The sequence below is a fragment of the Pteropus medius genome, unplaced genomic scaffold, assembly GCF_902729225.1.
Source record: "Pteropus medius unplaced genomic scaffold, Ma_sr-lr_union100, whole genome shotgun sequence".
NCBI lineage: Eukaryota > Metazoa > Chordata > Mammalia > Chiroptera > Pteropodidae > Pteropus > Pteropus medius.
In genome coordinates this window covers 14,531,807-14,551,013 of record NW_024344370.1, presented here as the reverse complement: position 1 = coordinate 14,551,013, position 19,207 = coordinate 14,531,807, and the positions used below count along the sequence as shown (strand labels likewise).

Here is a 19,207-nt window from a genome sequence, read left to right as displayed (position 1 = left end):
ACCACCCAAATGACACAAAGCCAGAAAGAAATACTTTGCAGGGATTGATTTACTTGTGCTTCACGTTACCTGGAGCTGTAATTCATTGGGATCTCAGTTTAAAGTAGAAGTGGTTTATTAGAATTCCCACTTCCGGTAGGTTGCAAGTCTTGCTTTTACTCCCTAGCCCTAGGAATTTGTCAAAAATAAAGCTCAGTTTTGCAGCTGTTTCTTTAGGGTTGGCATATACCTTTAAGGCAAAATCAGATATGAATGTCAGTCTTATTCTCTGGGTTCTCCTGGTCTAGATTTCGGCTTTTAAACTCCTCACTATCCTGTCAACATTTTGATGCTTTTAAGAAGATGTTTCTAATATTTCATCCAGTTATTTAGGTTTCCTTAGTGAGAGGGTTGGTCCAGATTTCCTAGTCATCAATCATTGCGAATAGAAGTTACGACTTATCTATTCATCAAAGGAAAAGAAATTTTCCATAACTTCTATTTCTACTTCATGTTGATCTATTGTTAGTCCCTATAAAGCACTTTACCCATGCCAAGGATGTAATATATCCCACAGAACCAAAAATTATTACATGGCAGTCACCAAATCCTTTTAAAGAACCCAATCTGATATTATATGGACTAGTTCATAAGACAATTTTAAGTCATGACTACTTCTGGCTTTTGGGATTCAGTATAGTAAACTTATATCCCATCAACTCATAAAAAATAATAGAAGATCCAGTGATCCATGTGTAATATACACATATAATACCATATCCTACTAAGGACACTTGTTCTTCCCACTAAATGAAAACCTCTTCTCCTTCTTTTGCCTCTTTCAGGTGTTTTCTCCATCCTCACCTTCTTAATGCGGCCTTCCCTAAACATCTTATTTGAAATTGCAAACTCCTCCTCATTCCCACACTTTTTAATCTCCTCTCATTCTTTTCTTTTCTCTATCATCTTCCACCATTATATATACTGTATATTATGTATCCTGGCTCTATTTATCACTGCCTCTCCAATCTTGATAAATCTTTATAACCTCTCAATTCCTTGGTTTCTCTAGATATAAAATAGGATTAAGAAAACTATCCCACTATTCTTCATGTGGTTATTTCACAGGTGAGTGTGGTGATAGATCAGAAAGTGATTCTAAAAAACTATTTAAAAAAAGACAAATGAAAATTCTAGAATTGAAAGTTACGATATCTAAAAAAACTTACTGATTGGGTTTAACAGTAAAATAGAGAGAGCAGGAAAAAAAATCAGTGAACTTCAAAAGAATAGTTCAATATAAATGATCCAATATGAAGAACAGAGAGAAGAGAGATTGAAAAAAATGAGCAGATCTGCAGAAACCTGTGGATAATATCAAAAGGTCTGATATATGTGCAATTGGAATCACTGAAGGGAAAGAGAGAAAAATTGGGTAGTAAAGAATATTTTAAAAAATAGATGAAAAAATTTCCAAGTTTGGAGAAAGAGATAAATTTATAGATTTAGGTTAGAGAGCAAACTCAACACAAAATAGATTCACATACACACTCGTGCACACATGCACACACACACGCACACATATACACATGCATATCAGAGTCAAAATGCTAAAAATCAAAGTCAAGGAGAAAAATCTTGAAAGAGTCCAAAGGATTTTGTTACAGACTCATTCCACACCAAGTAAAATACTGCAACCAAGCTTAGTGAACCTGAAGTATTGGAGGAAAGTTTTCAGTGGAGGAGAAGTTGCTTCTTTTCACTACGTTACACATCCTGTGTTTGAGAAGCTCACTGACAAGTATCAGGTAAAATGGAGCTGAGTTACTAGAGAGGAGATTAGCAGCTCTTCATTTCTATTTTGGTTGGGTAAGGTCTTCTGGAAGAGATAGGATGCTGTGGGCTCTCTGGAAGACAGAAAGATTTTGATACGAATAACTCTATAATCAGGGAAACAGAGATGTGAGATCCTCATGGTAAACTTGAAAATGGCCTGACAAGAAAGCATAGTGCTTCTTGGAGCCAGGGGAATTTTTGAAGAGAAATTAGAGGAAATAAATTTGGAGTAAATGGGGAAGACCCAGAAGATTTTGATTATTTGGTAGCCTTTGTTTCTTCAGCATGATTTTCTTTCTTTCTCTCATAATTTAGTCTATCTTTAGGGTGTGTAGGCCACATGAGCAAGTGCTTCGGAAATTAAGAAGGCAGATTCTTTCCCTTCTCTTTTACAAAGATATCGCAGCATTCTGGAGGTAGATGTAGAAAAATATGTTTTCCGGGGCAGAGTTATGGCTCTGTTTTGGGAAATATGGCCTCTTTAGTTCATAGAAGACGATTTTAATGATTGAAAATGAATAAATAAAACCACCACATGAAAACCCAAAGTTTGTTACTTGTTGTAATTATATTTTCCATACTAGACTGAAAATAAGGTCATGATGTTTTCGTTTGTGATGTAAGCTTCTTTTCCTCTTTTTGTTCCCCCTTCTCTGCCCACCCATCCTCCATCCCTTACCATCTTTACGCTTTAGGATCAATATCCCCAAGTGAAGGGAGGAGTAGGCACAGTCGAAGAAATAGTTGAAGACTGGTTGCCTGACGTGGAAACCAAGGCCCAGCGTCAGGTCCCACGGGTGCGCACTGGCGGGGAAAGGTACAAACGACAGCATCTCGACAAGTCTTCCAGAGTGTCTGCAACTCTTCCTGTAACCAAAGGCCTTTTCCTGTGTTTGAACTCTGCCACCAATGGCTGTCCTACCAAAGGTAAACAACAGCAGTCTAAGCAAACTGCTCTTTTTCCAAAAGAAAGCTTTTAAGTTTTCTTTTTGAGGCGGGAGGGGGTTGTTTAAGGACTGGGTGGTGGAGGAGAGGGAGGAGGTGAGACCAGAGGAAACACAAATGACCCTGAGCCCTGCCCTGTGTGTTTTTTCTTTCTTTTCTTTCTTTTTTTATTTTTTTTTTATTTTCACCTCCTTCATTATTTTTGGCTGGCTCCTTTGTGCGGGCCGCTTTCTATTCACTGACAGCTGCTTTGAACATCAGTCACGTCAGGTCATCTGCCAAGCTGTGCGCCTCAGGTCACATCGCTCTGAGGCCTCTGGTTAGTCAGCTTCAAAGTGCCTCACAAATGGTGACCTGCCTCCTCTGGGGTGACTGTTAAAAGAAGGGGAAGCCTGGACAGCTCGTGACTTAAATCTAGAATTAAATCTGGAAGCTCCTATCTCATTTTACAGAAGAGTATAGAACCAAAGAAGATCCGTGAAGCCCACTGCCAGGCCTTGTGGCCAGTAAGTGGAAGAACGGGGGTCCAGGTCTGCTCACGTCTAGTCCCCAAGGGTTCTTCCTGGTCCTTGCATTTATTTTTATTTATTTATTTATTTTTAATTTTTAACATTTTATTATTTTTATTTTTTCCCCCTCCCCTTTTCATCCTTCCCCCTGGTAACTGGTCCTTGCACTTAAAATCATGTTTCTCAAGGAGTCTTAGCTTCCTCCAGGGTGCCTCAGACATGATGACATTTGAGAGGGGATAGGGGAATGGAGCGGGGAAGAAAATGCCCAGTGGATGGTACTTTACCTTCTTCCTCCAAGGAAGGCTCTTCTCCTTGGTTTAGTTAATTAATTAATTCACTCATTCATTCATTCTGCAAATGTCTATTGAGCAACTTCCATGTGCTAGGTGACTTCCAGACATAAGAGATACAGCAATGAACCAGTGAAACTTACATTCTGACCCCCAGTGTTAGTTGTCTGTTTTAGTTTCTAAGTAAGATTATTTTTTGGTAAAAGGTTTATGTTAATTTTTTTTTTTTTTTTTTTTTTGCTTTTAAAGAGAATCTTTCCAATATGTAGCTTTCCAGTACGTAACTGGTACTTATCAAACACTCGCAGCACCAAGTGGAGATTTTACCACCATATAAAGCAAACTAGCTACTGATCTTACTCCTGGCGATTTAAAGTCTATCAAGAAAAGACACCTAAAAAGAGAACTTGCCCCAGACAGCATCACCTCCACTCACTGACAAATATGAGAGAGAAATGAGAAACAATTGATGGTATAAGTGGTCAGGTGAACCCATAGCCTGTTATATCCACACCAGGGGTCACTGGCACATTCTCCTCTCAGGTAGCCCATGTAGGAGAGGATAGGTATGGCAATACTCTAAAGTTGACCCTCTTGGTTTGGTGGTGGTATGGAGGTGGGCATAGCAGTTAACAGCCTTGTCGAGTTTCAGGGTCAAACCATAATTGCAACCAGCAAATATTCCTACCTGGGATTTTGATTTGAAAAGTTAAAGTCAAAAGTTGTAAATTAGCATCTTCCTCAATGCTAATATATTAATTATCTCTTGGGGGTATAAAAAAATTACCGCAAAACCTAGCGGCTTAAAAAAAAAACAAAAATTTATTATCTCACAGTTTCTATGGGTCAGGCATTCAGGAAGAGCTTAGCTTGGCGGTTTGGTTCGGGGTCTCTCCTGGGGTTGCTTTCAGAATGGGGCAGGGCTTGCAGTCGTCTGAAGGCTTGAAGGGGAAGCTGATCCATTGATAAGACCATGCACTCACAGGGCTGTTATAGGAGGTCTTAGTTTCTCTCCACGTGGCCCTTTCCACAGGTTTCTTAAGTGTCCTCATGACGTAGCAGCTAATTTCCCTCAAAGCAGGCCATCTGAGAGAACGTGAACAAGGAGGAAACCTCAGTGCCTTTTGTGACCTGATCTCCTAAGTCACTCCCCATCGCTTCTTACCTTATTCTGTTTTTGGAACAAATTAAGTCTACGTGATTAGATCTCAAGGCTCCATCTCTCAAAGAGAGGGATTTCAAAGAATTTAAAATATGTAGACATATTTTAAAACCATCAAATTTAGGTTCCTTTTGCATATAAAATCTATTTTTTTCTCGTAGAATCTTAAATTACATTTCATCCGGTAATATTTCACTATATATTTTTAAAGCGAAGCCTCCATGCCATTATTATACCAACTCAAATTAATAATAATTCCTTAATATCTTTTTTAAACAGTCTGGTTTTGATTCTAAAATTTTTAAATCAAGAGATTCCACATAAGAATCCAGATTTCTGTCTTATTTTTTAAAAAATAAGATGATCTAGTCACACTAGGCCCATGTTCTCACATGATCAGAAATCACTTTAAATGGGGCATGGACTCTTCAATTTGCCATGCTCCTCACCACACCTTGTATTATACATGGGAAACTGATGTGTGTTACCTGCTTGATCTAGGTGCAATGAGATTGAAGGGTCTGGCAATGAGGTTGAGGAAGGGAAAAGCCTGACCCCCAGTGTGAGTTGAATCTAAAAAGATTGGAAAATGAGACAGATTGCTGGTTTGCTTAGAGCAACAGCAACCTTGGGTCTCACATACAGGGCTATAGAGATAACAAGGATAACTGGGCATTAGTCAGTATGGTTTTAGAAGATTTGGTGTACAATCCTATGACAGAACTTGGCTCTGAGAGTATAGAGTCACGAACAGAACCAGCCATGAATCAGCCAACATGGATCAAGGCTCATGGCTATTTTCCTAGGACTTTGAAAGTCTCGGATCTGGTACAACCTAAGAAAACTGGAGAGAGTCATGAAAAATTATGATATAGAACTGTTAGCCAACTTTATCAAGGAGGGGGAATTTTAATCATATTTAGTTCAATGTATAAAAATAAAGAGTTATTTCTTGCCCCTTTTTTTGTGTCACAGACATTTATGATCTTAGGATGCTTGGAGAGAGCCTGTAAGTAGAAGAAAAGGCTCTGGAGGAAGACTGTGAAAAGATGAGCTTTATGGAATTATGAGAGTGAATACTGGAGGAGAATGCTTGCTCACCTCTGGCCTGGTAATAAACCTACAGTTGCTTTTTAATACAACTACTGCCATTCTCCAACTTAAAAATGTTCATTTGCTTATATTGGGTATTTGGAGTTCAGAATGTATTTTCCTGCAGAAACTACATTTTCCTTGGTGATTAAGTCCACAGGCTAGTCCTTAAGACTCATAATATGCTATAACTAAATCTAACACTACCATGCCACCATGTATGATGGACTTTACTTAGCAAATTTCTGCCTGGGTTCCAACATGGTATGCAACATTTTCTTCAACTCTAGTAGTTCAAACACAGTTCTACTTCATCCCTCAAACTCACTACCTCTGGGCTAGCTTTGAGGATGTCACTAGCTTTTCAGTAATAACACTGGGTATATGATAGAGGAAAGTGAACTCTGCGGGGTGAAAGTTAAGAAATTTAGGCATGGGGGATATTCCTTAGGACAGTGACAGCAAGGCAAGCAGACCAAGAGGTTGAGGTGGGGCAAAGGCAGTCAGGTTATCAGCTTTGGAGACTCTGGAAATTGGGGGTGAGGGTAGGTCATGGTAGAAGGTGTCGCCATTCTAAAGTATGAACTTTCATAAGCCAGTTGTTTGTTTGCCAGACACTGCCTGTATTCATTTTCCAACAGACACTTATCATACAACATATCAGTAGAGCACTCAAATCGTATCATCCCATGACCTCTCTAGGCAGTCTATCTCCCGATAGCCCTTACTGGCACAATCAGATTTAGACTAAACTTTACAACTCTTCATCTGATTCTACTCTTGCTCCTCCACAATCCATTTTTTTTGCATAATAATCAAAATAGGCTTTTTTGAAATGTGAATCTGATCGTGTTCCTCTCCTGTGTAAAATCTTTAGTATTTTCCATTCATCTTACGATAAAGTTCAGAATCTGAACTTGGACCGACCAGGCTGCCCCTTACATAAGCTGCTGCCTCCCCATCGTTTCCAGGTGCGTGCTTGCTCATTCTTTAGGTCCAAGTTTACATGTCATTTACAAAGGTCTTCTCTGACTTTTTGTCCACATTTGGTACCTGGTTATAAGCTCTCTTAACTCCCAGATTTCCTCTTCGGAGCACTGACCACAATAGTAATTGCTTAGGTATTCAGGTATGAATTATTTAATGCATCACACCTCTACCAGGCAGTGAAATCCAGAAGCACATTAACCACACCTCGCATAGGGCCTTCTGGTCCATGAGACATGCTCACTAAATGATTGCGGAATGAGCCTTTGTGCCATACATTTTTTACCTTTTATATTATAAAAGATGGTGTTCTCCAATTTGAGAGACCATTCACTGAGTTTTTACTGTATGACAAGCACTGTTTCTTTAGAGGGCAGGGCAAGTTAGCTTCATGGTTAAAAATTAGGGCTCTTAGCCAGAATTCCTTGGGTCTGAAATCTTACTAATTGTGTGATATTGGGGAAGTACTATAACTTCTCCATGCCTCAGTTTCCTCATCTATAAAAGAGAGGAGGAGGTAAAGGACAATAATAGCACCTACTTCATAAGGCTATTACGATGATTAACTATTTTATGACCTGTAGAGTGCTTAGAATGGTGCCTGTCACATAGTAAGTATGTGAAAGCTGTTAGCTGTTCTTCTTTGTATTCTTTTCTCCTAATACTGTGAAAAATAGGTGTTAGATTATTATCTCCACTTGTTAAATGAGGAAACTAGATGCATGAAACAGACTTTCTTCAATAACTTGTTTAAATGAATCCTTCATATCAACTTTTCATGCTGAAAATAAGCTAAAAAGAAAGAAAAAAACAAATGGCCTCACATTTTGAGAGTTGAGACTTGGAGGATATTGGGGTTTGGCAAGATGAAGAGGATATATCAAAGAAACAAAGGAAGTGTCAAAGCAGTGTCAAAGAGAATGGGCCATCTCTTCTGCACATTAATATAATGAAACTTAGCCTGTCCGTGAGAAGAGATTTTCCACAGATTCTGGAAGGGACATGGAGAGCCAATGGAATGTGACTCAGAGCAGCAAGAACTAGCAACCTTCTCCAGGTTGCAGCAAGAAGTGAGAACAGTGACTTGCAACTCCCTCCAAAGCTCCTCAGAAGCTCTGCCAGCATCTACAAGAGCATCACCATGGCCTCAGACTGAATCCATTTGAAGTTTAAAAAATCCATGTATACCATGCATCCCGCATGAGAGAAAATGGGTGCCAAAGGAAGTCAAACAAAAAGTTTGAATCATTAGAGTAGACGATCTTCCTGGAGAGAAGTGAGGCCTGCATCAGACTTTTAAAAAGACATCTTGCAGGAACAGCCCATTTGAAATGGCCCTGAACTAAAAACAACGCAGTGTTCATCTTCAGTAGAGTGGATACATAAATTGTGGTATAGTCACAGAATGAAATACTCTCAAGCAACAAGAGTGAATGAACCACAACTACACTCAACAATAGAAATGAATCTCACAAATATAATACCAAGGCAGAGAAACCTGAAACAAAAAGTATAATCCAATTCCATCCGTTATGTAAATTCAAACCAGGTCATGTGTTTGTAGGTCAGGTGTGGGAGTTAGGACCCTGTGACCTCTGAGGGAAGGTGGTAGCTGGAGAGTCAGAGTGGTTCTTCTATTTCTGTTACTCAGATGTGTCCATTTTGTGAAAGTTCACTGATACATGCACTTACATTTTGTTCTGAATATATTTTAATCCACACCTCACTCCACCACCTTCCATGATCAGGGGTCAAGTTAGTCCTGGGGCGAACGGATAACCCTAAGGTCCTGAATAATCAGAAACTGGAGAAGTACCAATTAGGATGCTTTAGAAGTGGGAAGCCATTTTGAGTAAAGCTTATATTTCTGTGGTTGGGAGTCTTGGGTCACTGTTTTGGTCTCACCTAATTATATACCTTGGTTTTTCTTCTTGTCCTCTAATCAACTCCCAGGGTCTTACAGCCTCCTCTCTCTGCTCAAATGATGTCTAAAATCCAACGCAATGTGTTGCTTACCTGAGGGGTCAGAAACCAGGCCATATTCCATTTCTACACATGTGTTTCCTCAGTTGTCTGCAGCATAAACCCCCATTTCCTTCACTTTCAGTAAGATTCTGAATAAGGCATGAGATAGTAGCTGGAGAGTAAGCTTCACCAGCTTGAGTGACCTGATGAGAAATGACTCCTGTGAAACCTAGTGGGAGGGACTTAGGAATTTCAGCTTCTAGACACCCAGTGGGTGATTTCACATGCTTTACGGGATGGCTTTTTGTGTGATTGACAGAGCAGGGAAAGAGGGAGAAGCCCATTTACAACGAGGTGTAGGAATAGAACAGCTTGGCACAGGCAGAGTTGAGGATCCTTTCTGAAAAACTGTGACTGACTTATCTAAGACCCATGCTGCTTCACAGTAGCATTTTGAAAACACGAGAAATCTCCTTGCAGTGTTTCCAGGGGTGATGTCACTAGATCCCGGCCAGATGCCACTCCATTGCATAAAGCTGGTAGCTCAGATGACACACATCCCTGTCCAGGCTGCCTTTGGGCGGGTCGGCTGGCTGGGAGAAAACAACACGCCTCAACGTGACAGTCCCCACATTCTGCAGACTTAAAAGGGAAATCCTCTGGAATCTGACTGGGCTCCTGGGGCTCAGCCTGGCCTTGCCCTGAGGCTACAAGAGAGTGAAAACATGGAAAGGGCTGCGTGTTGCTGTCACCGGTTCTTCGGGTGATCAGAGACCTTTCAGTCCTGCAAGGATTTCACTGCCTCAGCGTCTTTGTTCCTTCACATCCCCTCATTGTCTCCGCTGGTGATGCCACAGAACCTAGGATGGCCTTTCTCTACTCCTCCTCCCTCACACACCCCTCACTGCTACCTACTTCCACTTTTTATGGTACATTTCAGCAGAATTTACCTGAATTTACTTCTTTACCCCCACAAACACTCAAAAGTTTGCCCCCAATATTGCTACTCCTTTAAAAGAGTCACTTCTTGTTCCTTTGCCCTCCATTCGCTCACGTTCTTCTCGTGCTTTCTTAGATTTTCATTTTCATCTTCCTTCCCATTCTACAAAGCAGGATATAGAGGAAGGCCAGCAGAGGGCAAAGAGCACAAGAGCTGCACCAGGAGACAGATGAGCATTTTGGTTTTTGCCACTAAGATGTGCGACCTTGGACAAACCATACAGACCCTTCTCTGGGTGTCACTTTTCTTATCTGTAGATGGGCCACCCATGCCAGAAACCCATGTGTTGTGTCAGTATTGGTGCCATCGGGAATGCAAAGAATAAGACATTGAGAATATAAACCTACTGAAACATAATATCTTTATGTTCTCTCTGATACACACTTGGGTGGATGGATGGATGGATGGATGGCTGGCTGGCTGGCTGGCTGGCTGGCTGGCTGGATGGATAGATAGATAGATAGATAGATAGATAGATAGATAGATAGATAGATAATTAATGGAGGAAGAAAACTTGGGATAAAATAATCTTATAGATCATAGGACCCAATGAAAATCTTACTAAGAGACTGAATCAGAATTGCTCTTTCCCTGATATTACTTTAATTGCTTTTTGTTATTATGTATAACTCTCCGCCCCCTTTTCCCACAATTGAGTGAAATAAGGAACTACTTTAAAGCTGGTTTGTCTCTTGCTGCCACAAAAGTCCACATAACTGCTGGTTCCTGTTCATGGTTAAAATGGTCTTAAGCTGATGAATGAAAAAGGCACAAGATGTACAACAAAAATCAGAGAATTTTAAGTCAAGATTATTCCTAAGTGCCTAACCCTAAATGGAGCTCGTGCCCAACCCTAAATGGAGCTTGTGCCCTCCCACAGAACTCCCAAGCACCCCTAACTTGGCAAAGGATATTCTATTTTCTTTCTCCTTCTATTCAGCCTCCCCATCCCTTTTAAAAAACTGTGGCTGACTAATCTAAGATCTATGAGGTTTCACAATACTTTGTCAATCCAAGAAGCATTAGGAATGTAAAGGATAGGACGACAGAAACAACACTTCTGAGAAAACTATGTCGAGCAGTAGTGTGGTAAGTTGCTCGCTCGCTTTATTTACTCCATTCATTCATTCATTCATTCATTCATTTAATTCACCATCAATGAAAATGGAAGCTTGGTTTGGTTCGTGGCATAAAGCGCATTGACTAGTGCTTAAATGAGTTATTTGATCCTGGAAGAACTCTCAGGATCTAGTCAGGCTGAAGAATTGCAGCAGTGCTGGTGTTTCAAGGGCCTAGGAAGAGCCAACCGCCCTGGCTGAGTGGCCGCCTCCCACTCTTACAGGCTGTAGGGTTCCTCAGTTAGCACACAGACCAAACTTTCCTTTGCTCAGAGTCGACATGACATGATTTGTTCCCTTTTGGCTGTGTCAGTTCTGCAAACCAGATACCAGAGACGGCAGGCTCAGGAGAGCCTGTCTTTCTGGAACACCATTTGTTTGGTCAGGACAGGCCAGTAAGGCTTTTTCATCTCTTTAAATCTCCCAGGGCAGAGAGCATTTTTGAGGAATTCTTTTTTTCTCAAAGTTTTTTTTTTTTTTTGCCCCTTCCAACATTTTGTTTAAGAGAAAATGAGATGTCTATCTTCTGTTTCCTTATTTTTTTTCAGGAAAGCAAAGGGTTGTTGACTTCCTCCCTCTCCCCTCCCTTCCTTCCTTCTTCCCGAAGGTACTCATCAGAAATAGAGAACGAAGTATTGTTCCTGTTCTCTTTCTTGAGTCATTTGAAACACTATCCTGAGAGTTCTTTAAGTTGTCTGCAATCTGTACACAAGAGAAAGAGAGAGAGAGAGAGAGAGGGAGAGAGGCAGAGAGCAAGGGATCAGGTAAAGCACTGGGGCTGCTGCAGCCATTCAGACTCAGGAGCTGGTAAGTTACCCATGCAATCGTTTCTACTTCCATTTGATGTCCCTGGGATGGATACTGCCGTGGGCATCTTCTACAGAAAATACCTTACTGGGTGTAATCTTTAATCAGAAGGCATAACTGATAGATGGCCCAGATTTTAAGCTTATACTATTTTTTTTAAAGAGACTACCGATGCTTTGCAGAGCTGAGAGTGGCAGAACTGGAAATAGAATTGCATTGGGGCTAGGGAGGACGTTGTGTTATATCTGAATTTTGGCATAGATAATGTGGTCGAGTTAACTAGGAGGCACTGAAGAGTGTGATGTGTCTCATTGGAGAATTCAACTCTTCCTCAGTGCTGTGTCTTTGGAACCTTATCAGGGTGTCTGCTGAGAATTGTGCTTTGCTCTGGGACTTTTGTTGCTTGTTGTCTAGATTGAGGTGCCCTTCTCTTATTCTTTTCTTTCCACTCGGCACCCCCAATAGAGAAATGATAATTTATAACTGTTATTCTGCATCACTGATGTAGGAGGAAAAAAAGATGGGAATGTCACTTCGAATTGTACTGCGGGTGAGGGCGGGGATGATGCGTATGTGTTGAGGCTCCACATGTGGGTTGAGTGTAAAATTATTATCTACTGTCAATGGAAGATGTCATCTGCACAAAAAGAAGGCAAAGATTTGGGAGCATATAGCTTTAGTTTTGGAAAACAACAACTGGAATACGAGAATTGAGATTGATCACTTGTCAGTAGGAGTGAAAAACTAAGCTATAGATGTAACTGAAAAATATTCACCCAGAACTTGGTTTCCCAAGCACCAAATGGGACATACCAAACTAGTCAAGCTTATACATATAACTTATTTTTAAAAGTCTAACTCATTTCAATTAAATTTGTCAGAAAGGGTACTCTGACCGAGGGCTCATCATGGAAAGCCTCGAGGGAGCCAAGATCACATTGTCAAAATTAGGCTAGCAAGGTCCCTCAGAAAGACTGTGTATATTTGCTAATAGCAATCATTTAATTCAAAGATGTATTGAATGGGTGAAAGATAAGACCATGCAGTTTTTTTATATTCATTTCTATGAAATTTACTGATCGAAGTCACCTGGGTAGTGAAGAGTATAATAAAAATAGCCAGTCTCTCATTTATAAATTAATTTGGCCAGACTTGCATTAACACAATCAAGTAATTAATCTTTATTCAAAACCGAGCCATTATTTTAATAAGAGTGAGAAAATATGATAGAATTGGACTGTTACGTAGGTTTTGTTCCATTAGTCACACTTCTTTTTTCTTCTCCTTTTTTCAAGAGATTTTCCTTAGGAGCACTATAAAATGAGCAGCATAAAAGAGACATGATTAGCGTTTGCTATCTTGAGGATGCAGAATTATTCTAATAGCAGCTGAAAGTGATTTCCACCTTCCCTACCACCTACCCTAGTAACCCCATTTCATAGATCTTCAGGTCAAAAGGTAGCAGGAACTGATCGAATTGGTCATTTTACATCTTTTATCAGCAATTGTGACCCCCGTAGAAAACTCAGAGCTGCGATCTTGACGTGCTTCTTTCGGTTTCATTTTTCCTCGATAATGTATTGAATTCTGTGCCTGATTAAAACAACATCACAAAATGTTCTGTAATTTTGGTTATTGAATAAAAATATCAGATGCAACACAATATAAAAACAACTGACAATAGAGTGACACTGACTAAAGACCAGTAAGGCAGGTGGATACGCCAATGGCACACAAAACAGCTCCGCTGTTAGCATGAGTCTTCACTGTGGCCCGAGATTAAGGAGTTTGGAATATGTTATTTTCTTGAAAAGAAAAAAATAAATATTCAATATTTCCATTTAAGTTGTTAAGTCATTGCCATGAGGATACTTGATGGGGGAAAACAATTTCAGCTACTAAAGAAAAAAGCCATTGACTAGTTTAGTCTGGTTGGTATCACTCTGTCTTCACTCACTTCCAAGGAGTGAGCTGGCATTTGTGGAAACTTCCAGTGTATGAGTCTTCTTTGGGGTCATCAGAGGCTCTTCTGTGATATCATCAGGGGAACTCCAGCTTGGAATGATCCAGAATTTGACACACAGAAGATTTTATTAATAAATTTGTGCCAAAACTGTACATACCTGTAACCAAATTACAAATTTGTTGTATAAATATCATGTTAGGATGTGTCCTGTAAGTCCGTGTGCTGGGATGTGACTTTAACTAGAGGAAATAGCATCAAAGCACAGGCTTTGCTGTTACAAAATTTTAGGTTTGAATTCCAGTTTTGTTGCCTACTGACTGTGGGCCTTAGGCCAGGTAATTAACCTCTCTAAGCCTCGGTTTCTCTAAATGTAAAACTGGATCAACATAATGGAATTGTTGTAAGGATTAAATAAGATCATATATGTAGTGCAATTAGCATAACGTGTGGCAAATAGTAGGAGTCAATCACTGTCAGTTGTAATTTTTCAAGAGTCATATGTTAATACTTAAGTGTACTGTTTTTAAATGTAAAGAATAGAATACATCACCTATAATTTATGTCATTGAGTTTGATCACTACTCAGGGTCTATTAGAGCAAAAAATATTTCTCATAGCTTTTAGAGTTGGGCACATATCGAGTGAAGATATCCTGAACCCTAATACTACAATTATATTGTAAATGTTTCATTCTCTCTTTCACCCACTTCCCCAAGCTCTTGATCTCTGTACTGTTGGTGACCTTTTCCCTGGTCATGAGGGGCTGGAGACACTTTTGTTGGAGACCGTGGTGGCAGTTCCATGACTCAGCCAAAGAGAAAAAGACTTGAAGTGACAGGTTCTTCCCCCATCGAGGGCTAAGTACACTTGGAGATCCCTTTCTTCAAACACCATAGTAGCAAGCCACTTTCCTTCACACCAATAAGTAGAACACCAGTTTCACCATACTGTGCGTGGAGTGGGGAGGGCGGGGTGTTGATCCACTGCTATTTTTCTCTCATTCTAAACTTGAAAACATACATGCTGGCTAATTTTTCAAGTAATATTGATACTTTAACTTAAGTCTTAGTTAAACTTCCTTCTTCACTTTCTAAAAGGAAAACGCACAGCTGCAACAACCACCAAAAATCTACCACCGATAACCCAAACCTGTGAAGTTCTTATTTAAAATAAGAGGCTCTGATAAATTAGAGACTTGTTTGGACAACTTAACCTTCAGCGAGAAAACTAAAGCTGGGTTGTTCTGCACTTATGTGCAGAAGGTATCTTCTGCTGTGGCTTAGTGCCGTGCAACCAAGATCAGACTGGGAGTCGGAACACTTCTGTTCTGCTCTGCTCCAAACTCTGCCTCCCCTAAATGTGTGACTTGACAATTTTCTTTGCTTGCTTGGACCTCAATTTTCTCGTCTATAAAATGATGAACTTGGATCAAGTCAGCGATTCTCATGGTAGTGTGTGTGATTGCGTATCAGAGCTCACCTGGGGCTGGTTACATTCTCCTTCTCCCCTTCCCTCTGCACCAGATGATCTATGAGACTCTGACGGTGACATACTGTGATTCTCTAAAGTGGATGGTCAATGTCTTACTCCATCTTCTTCAGAATTGCACTGACATTAAATAAAAATGTGTGTTTTAAAAACCATGCTTTTTAGTGGAATTCCTATTCAGCATTAAATGTTCTCTCTAGAAATTAGTTTTGAATATATCAATTGTTATTCTAGGAGCTGTTAGTATTATGGAGTAAGGAATATGCTAGCCAGTGAAGCAATCTGATGAGACTGATCAGTGTTCTATAACCTTATATAAATGATGAAAATAAGTTACTTAAATATAATAATTCTGCATGAATAGCACTTTTTGACTTGTGCATTTCTATATTTTTGTATCTTATAGTGAGCATGCATTCTTTCTTTAATCAAGGAAAATGCAGCTATTAAATTTGTTTGCTCACTTTTTAAAAATAGCATTGGATCGAATCTCCTAAGTTTCTTCTGGTTTGGTTTTGTTTTTACCTTTTCTCAATGTATGCTGTGCTGAGCCTTTTTTAGAAGTTAGATCCTTGTCCCTAAGTTAATGGTGACATGGAAGGGCAAAAGATGAATACGGTGTTTGGAAAACCAACACACGTTAAACCTGCTTTAATCATAAGAAAAGTATGTAACTTACAGAAGAAAACTGTTTTGATTTCTCTGACTTTATTTCTACCTAAATCACTCAATGTTTTTCCTCATATGTTCGTACAGCTAATCAAGTAGAGCAGCAATGGACGCAGGTCTCCATCTGACAGGAACAGAGGTAACATGTTTTGATGTGTACTCTCAGAAACAGCTAGTCAAATACCAAATGCATCTAAATGAAACAATGACATTTAGATAAAACGGGAAGAACATGTCTTCATCAGAAGTTGTATGTGATATATAAGCTCACTAGAAAGTAAGGATCATGAGGACAAGGACTTTATTTGTTCACTGTTGTATGTGAGCCTAGAATAGCACATGGCACATAGTAGATGCACAGTAAATATTTATTGAATAGATGACAATAAATAAGTGGGCTATAGAGTGAAATATGCAATCTTTATATAATGCCAAATGCAGCAGTGAATAAGTAAAACAGTTAGTCAAAAACTCTTTTTGGGTCTGGACAATGCCAAACTGCCAGCTGGACATATTTATTCCCCATCTGGATTGACTGGAATTATGGCTTGTTCCACCATTACGTGCATGGGGCTACTGTATGTATATGAACGTGTTATCTTGGCAAGGAACCCACCCACTTGCCCGGGGAGATAAACATTTATCACATACACAGAAAAGACTGTTGGTTGCATTTTATTTTTCATTTGTTTTCTGGGCAGATGATGGGTTAGCAAATTGTTTTTGGCGAGAGAGAGAGAATGGTCGTTTGTTTTTCCTTGGCTAAGAGAGCTGTGAGCCAGAGTTCAGCTTTGTAGGAAATACTCAGTGCTCCCTGTTTTTTTACAGGCAGGGCTGTAAATCCAAGTTACAGGGATGCCACTTGGGCTGAGTTTACACAAACATGAGGGGGTGAATTCAGGGAGGGAAATGTGATATCCTTGTGGAGCACAATACCCTTTCCTTTATATAATTAGGTCATGGAGACAGCCAAAAATGAACAAATACTGGATTGAAGCAGTTTTGCACTTATTTGGCAAATTTAAAGTGGTAAATATAAATATAAATACAATAGCACCATTGGGGTCTATGTTTTCTGTTATTTGTGGTAGAAACGGAAAAAATCTTTCACTGTTCACATCGATAACGCCTGTCTCTTTAGTGCCAAGAACCAGGGCACACAAAGGTAATTCTGACCCATTCTCCTATTTTCCTTTGCTATGTTATGGCCCCGCTTTGACCTCATTCGATGATGGTCACTGATATTAAGTGTGAGAATGAGATAACCACAAGAGCACCACCACCACTGACAGCAACATCATGGAGGAGTCATTACCAAGTTTGGGGACAGCTAAGAACTTTACATACGTTATTTAACTTAACCCTCCCATTCTAAGAAGTAGGAGTTTCTTACCTCCATTTTGGAAATAAAGAAAGGCAACCACCTTGTTTAACAGATAAACTAGAAGTAAGTGATTTAAGGTCACCAAATTGATGTTCTTTGTTTATAGGTTTCTTGTTAAGAAGGATGTGTCATCTATAACTAATATATATATTTAAATTAACTATCCCATAAAGTAGCGCTCCTCAAATGTAGTCCAAAAACCAACAAGATGGCATCACCCTGGAGTTTGTTAGACTCTCAGGCTCCACCCCAGACCTCCTGAATTAGAATCAGCATTTTAACATGATCTTCATGTGATTCAGATGCACATTCAGGTTTGACTAGCATTGCCTTAGAGTTCTGACCTGTTGTGTACACAGATTGATTTTGGAATGTAGGTCCCTAACAAGGTTAACTTTGACCTTGTCTGAGATAATGTAACTCCTCCGAGATAGTGTTGTTACTGGTTACCTCAGAGTGCTTCTGGGAAGAAGAGGTACTCTTCTGGAGAATGGGGACAAGAAACCCTGTTACCTTGCCTTGTGTCTTTCTAGGGAAGGGAGCAGGGTCCGGGTCTCTGGCATCACTGCCAAGGAGCAGATGCCAGAGCATACACCTCACTCTCCCCAGTTAGAAAACTCTGCGGAAAGGATCCTTAGAGTTTCCTTTGCATTGGGGACTCACCGTTCTCTTTTGGAACAGAAATCAAGAGGGGGCTATTGTTGGAGGGGTGGGGAAAGGAAGCAGGGCCGGAAGAGAGCGAGGGAGAGGACCAGAATAGCCTCTGGTTTGCTTCAGCCTGGAAAAAATGGGGCCTTTGCCTAGATGGCGATGGTGGCGTCTCTCCCTTAATGATGGCCCTCTGGCCTTCTTCCACAGGAAGTGCAGGGAGAGGAGGAACTTCACATTTTCGGCACTGTTTTATGGAACACCTTCCACAATACTCCACCGCGTTGTTTCTTACTGTTTCTGTAGTTCAGGCAGTTTTCTTCCCTCATCCCAACCCTATAGACATTTTCGGTTAAAAAATAAAAGTACAAAGAGAGGTCTTCCAGCATTATCCTAAAAAATATTGAACACTTTTAAGGTGCCAAGGAGAACTATACTTTATCCATCAAGATAAGGTTTCTGAACTTGAGGAATATACAAAAAGTTCTACACGGTTACTCCTAGGTATATCCAGAATCCTGCCTCCTATTGGATATTTTTAGAGAGTCGGGCAAGGAGGGACTATTTTGAGCATCGTCTTTCTTGACCCTCAGGAGACATCCAGTAATGCAGCAAGCAAATCTTAGTCCCCTGTCTCTTCCAACATCACCCACAGCCCTCCTGAACCCTAGTCACATGCTGGCACAGCTACCTGTCTCTAGCTCCATTACTGTGCCTAAAGATGGAGAGTTCTTATTTCCTGGCTGCATCCTGGGGCCCAGGTTAGAATGGGGATGTTGGAGAAGGAGTGGAGAGTCCAGTTTTTGGAAAAGAAGGTGCAGCCCAATACTACGTCATTTTGAAGAAGACAATCCCACTTGGTGTGTCTGAACAAGCTCTAAGTGCTCAGACATCCCACTCTTTATCATGGCGTAACTGTCTCCTTTGTGCTCCTTCTGAGCCTCCCGGGGCGGGAATTTTAGCATCACATATTTAATACATGCAGTTGGGAAGGAACAAATCCTCCCCATGAGCAAATCCTATCCCAGAAGAATCAGGACATAAAGTGCCAAATTTATTTGCTCTTCAACCAATATGGATTTTTTGGGGAAGCGGAGTTGGTTTACTTAATAAAGTGCTATTTCTTCTGTACATTGTATAGCTGCCTTACATGTATGTATAAACACATACACACACACACACATACACACACACACACATACACACACACACAGCCGATCCAAAACTATTGGCACTTATGAAAGGAAACAGTGGATTAACACTAAATTATATATTAGACTCAAGAATATAGTATCTGATCCTCGGTCCCCTATATTTCAAACAGATTTGCTGTCCTAATTATATTTTTCTTAACGTTGT

At 40.1% G+C, this 19,207-nt stretch overlaps 1 protein-coding gene across 11 annotated transcripts in view; it reads left to right on the top strand.

Moving 5' to 3' along the window:
- Positions 1-19,207, top strand: part of ZNF366 (zinc finger protein 366) — a 268,862-nt gene that overhangs the window by 195,197 nt on the left and 54,458 nt on the right. For 8 of the 11 annotated variants that reach the window (XM_039870188.1, XM_039870182.1, XM_039870187.1 and 5 more), the window contains 2 exons: positions 2,511-2,742; positions 5,700-5,835. In XM_039870188.1, coding sequence (XP_039726122.1) covers positions 5,814-5,835 — 22 coding nt within the window. In that variant the 5' untranslated portion in view covers positions 2,511-2,742; positions 5,700-5,813. Of the gene's footprint in view, positions 1-2,510; positions 2,743-5,699; positions 5,836-11,427; positions 11,694-15,903; positions 15,956-19,207 lie in introns of those variants that run through there. The other 3 variants (XM_039870191.1, XM_039870189.1, XM_039870193.1) reach the window with 3 other exon arrangements.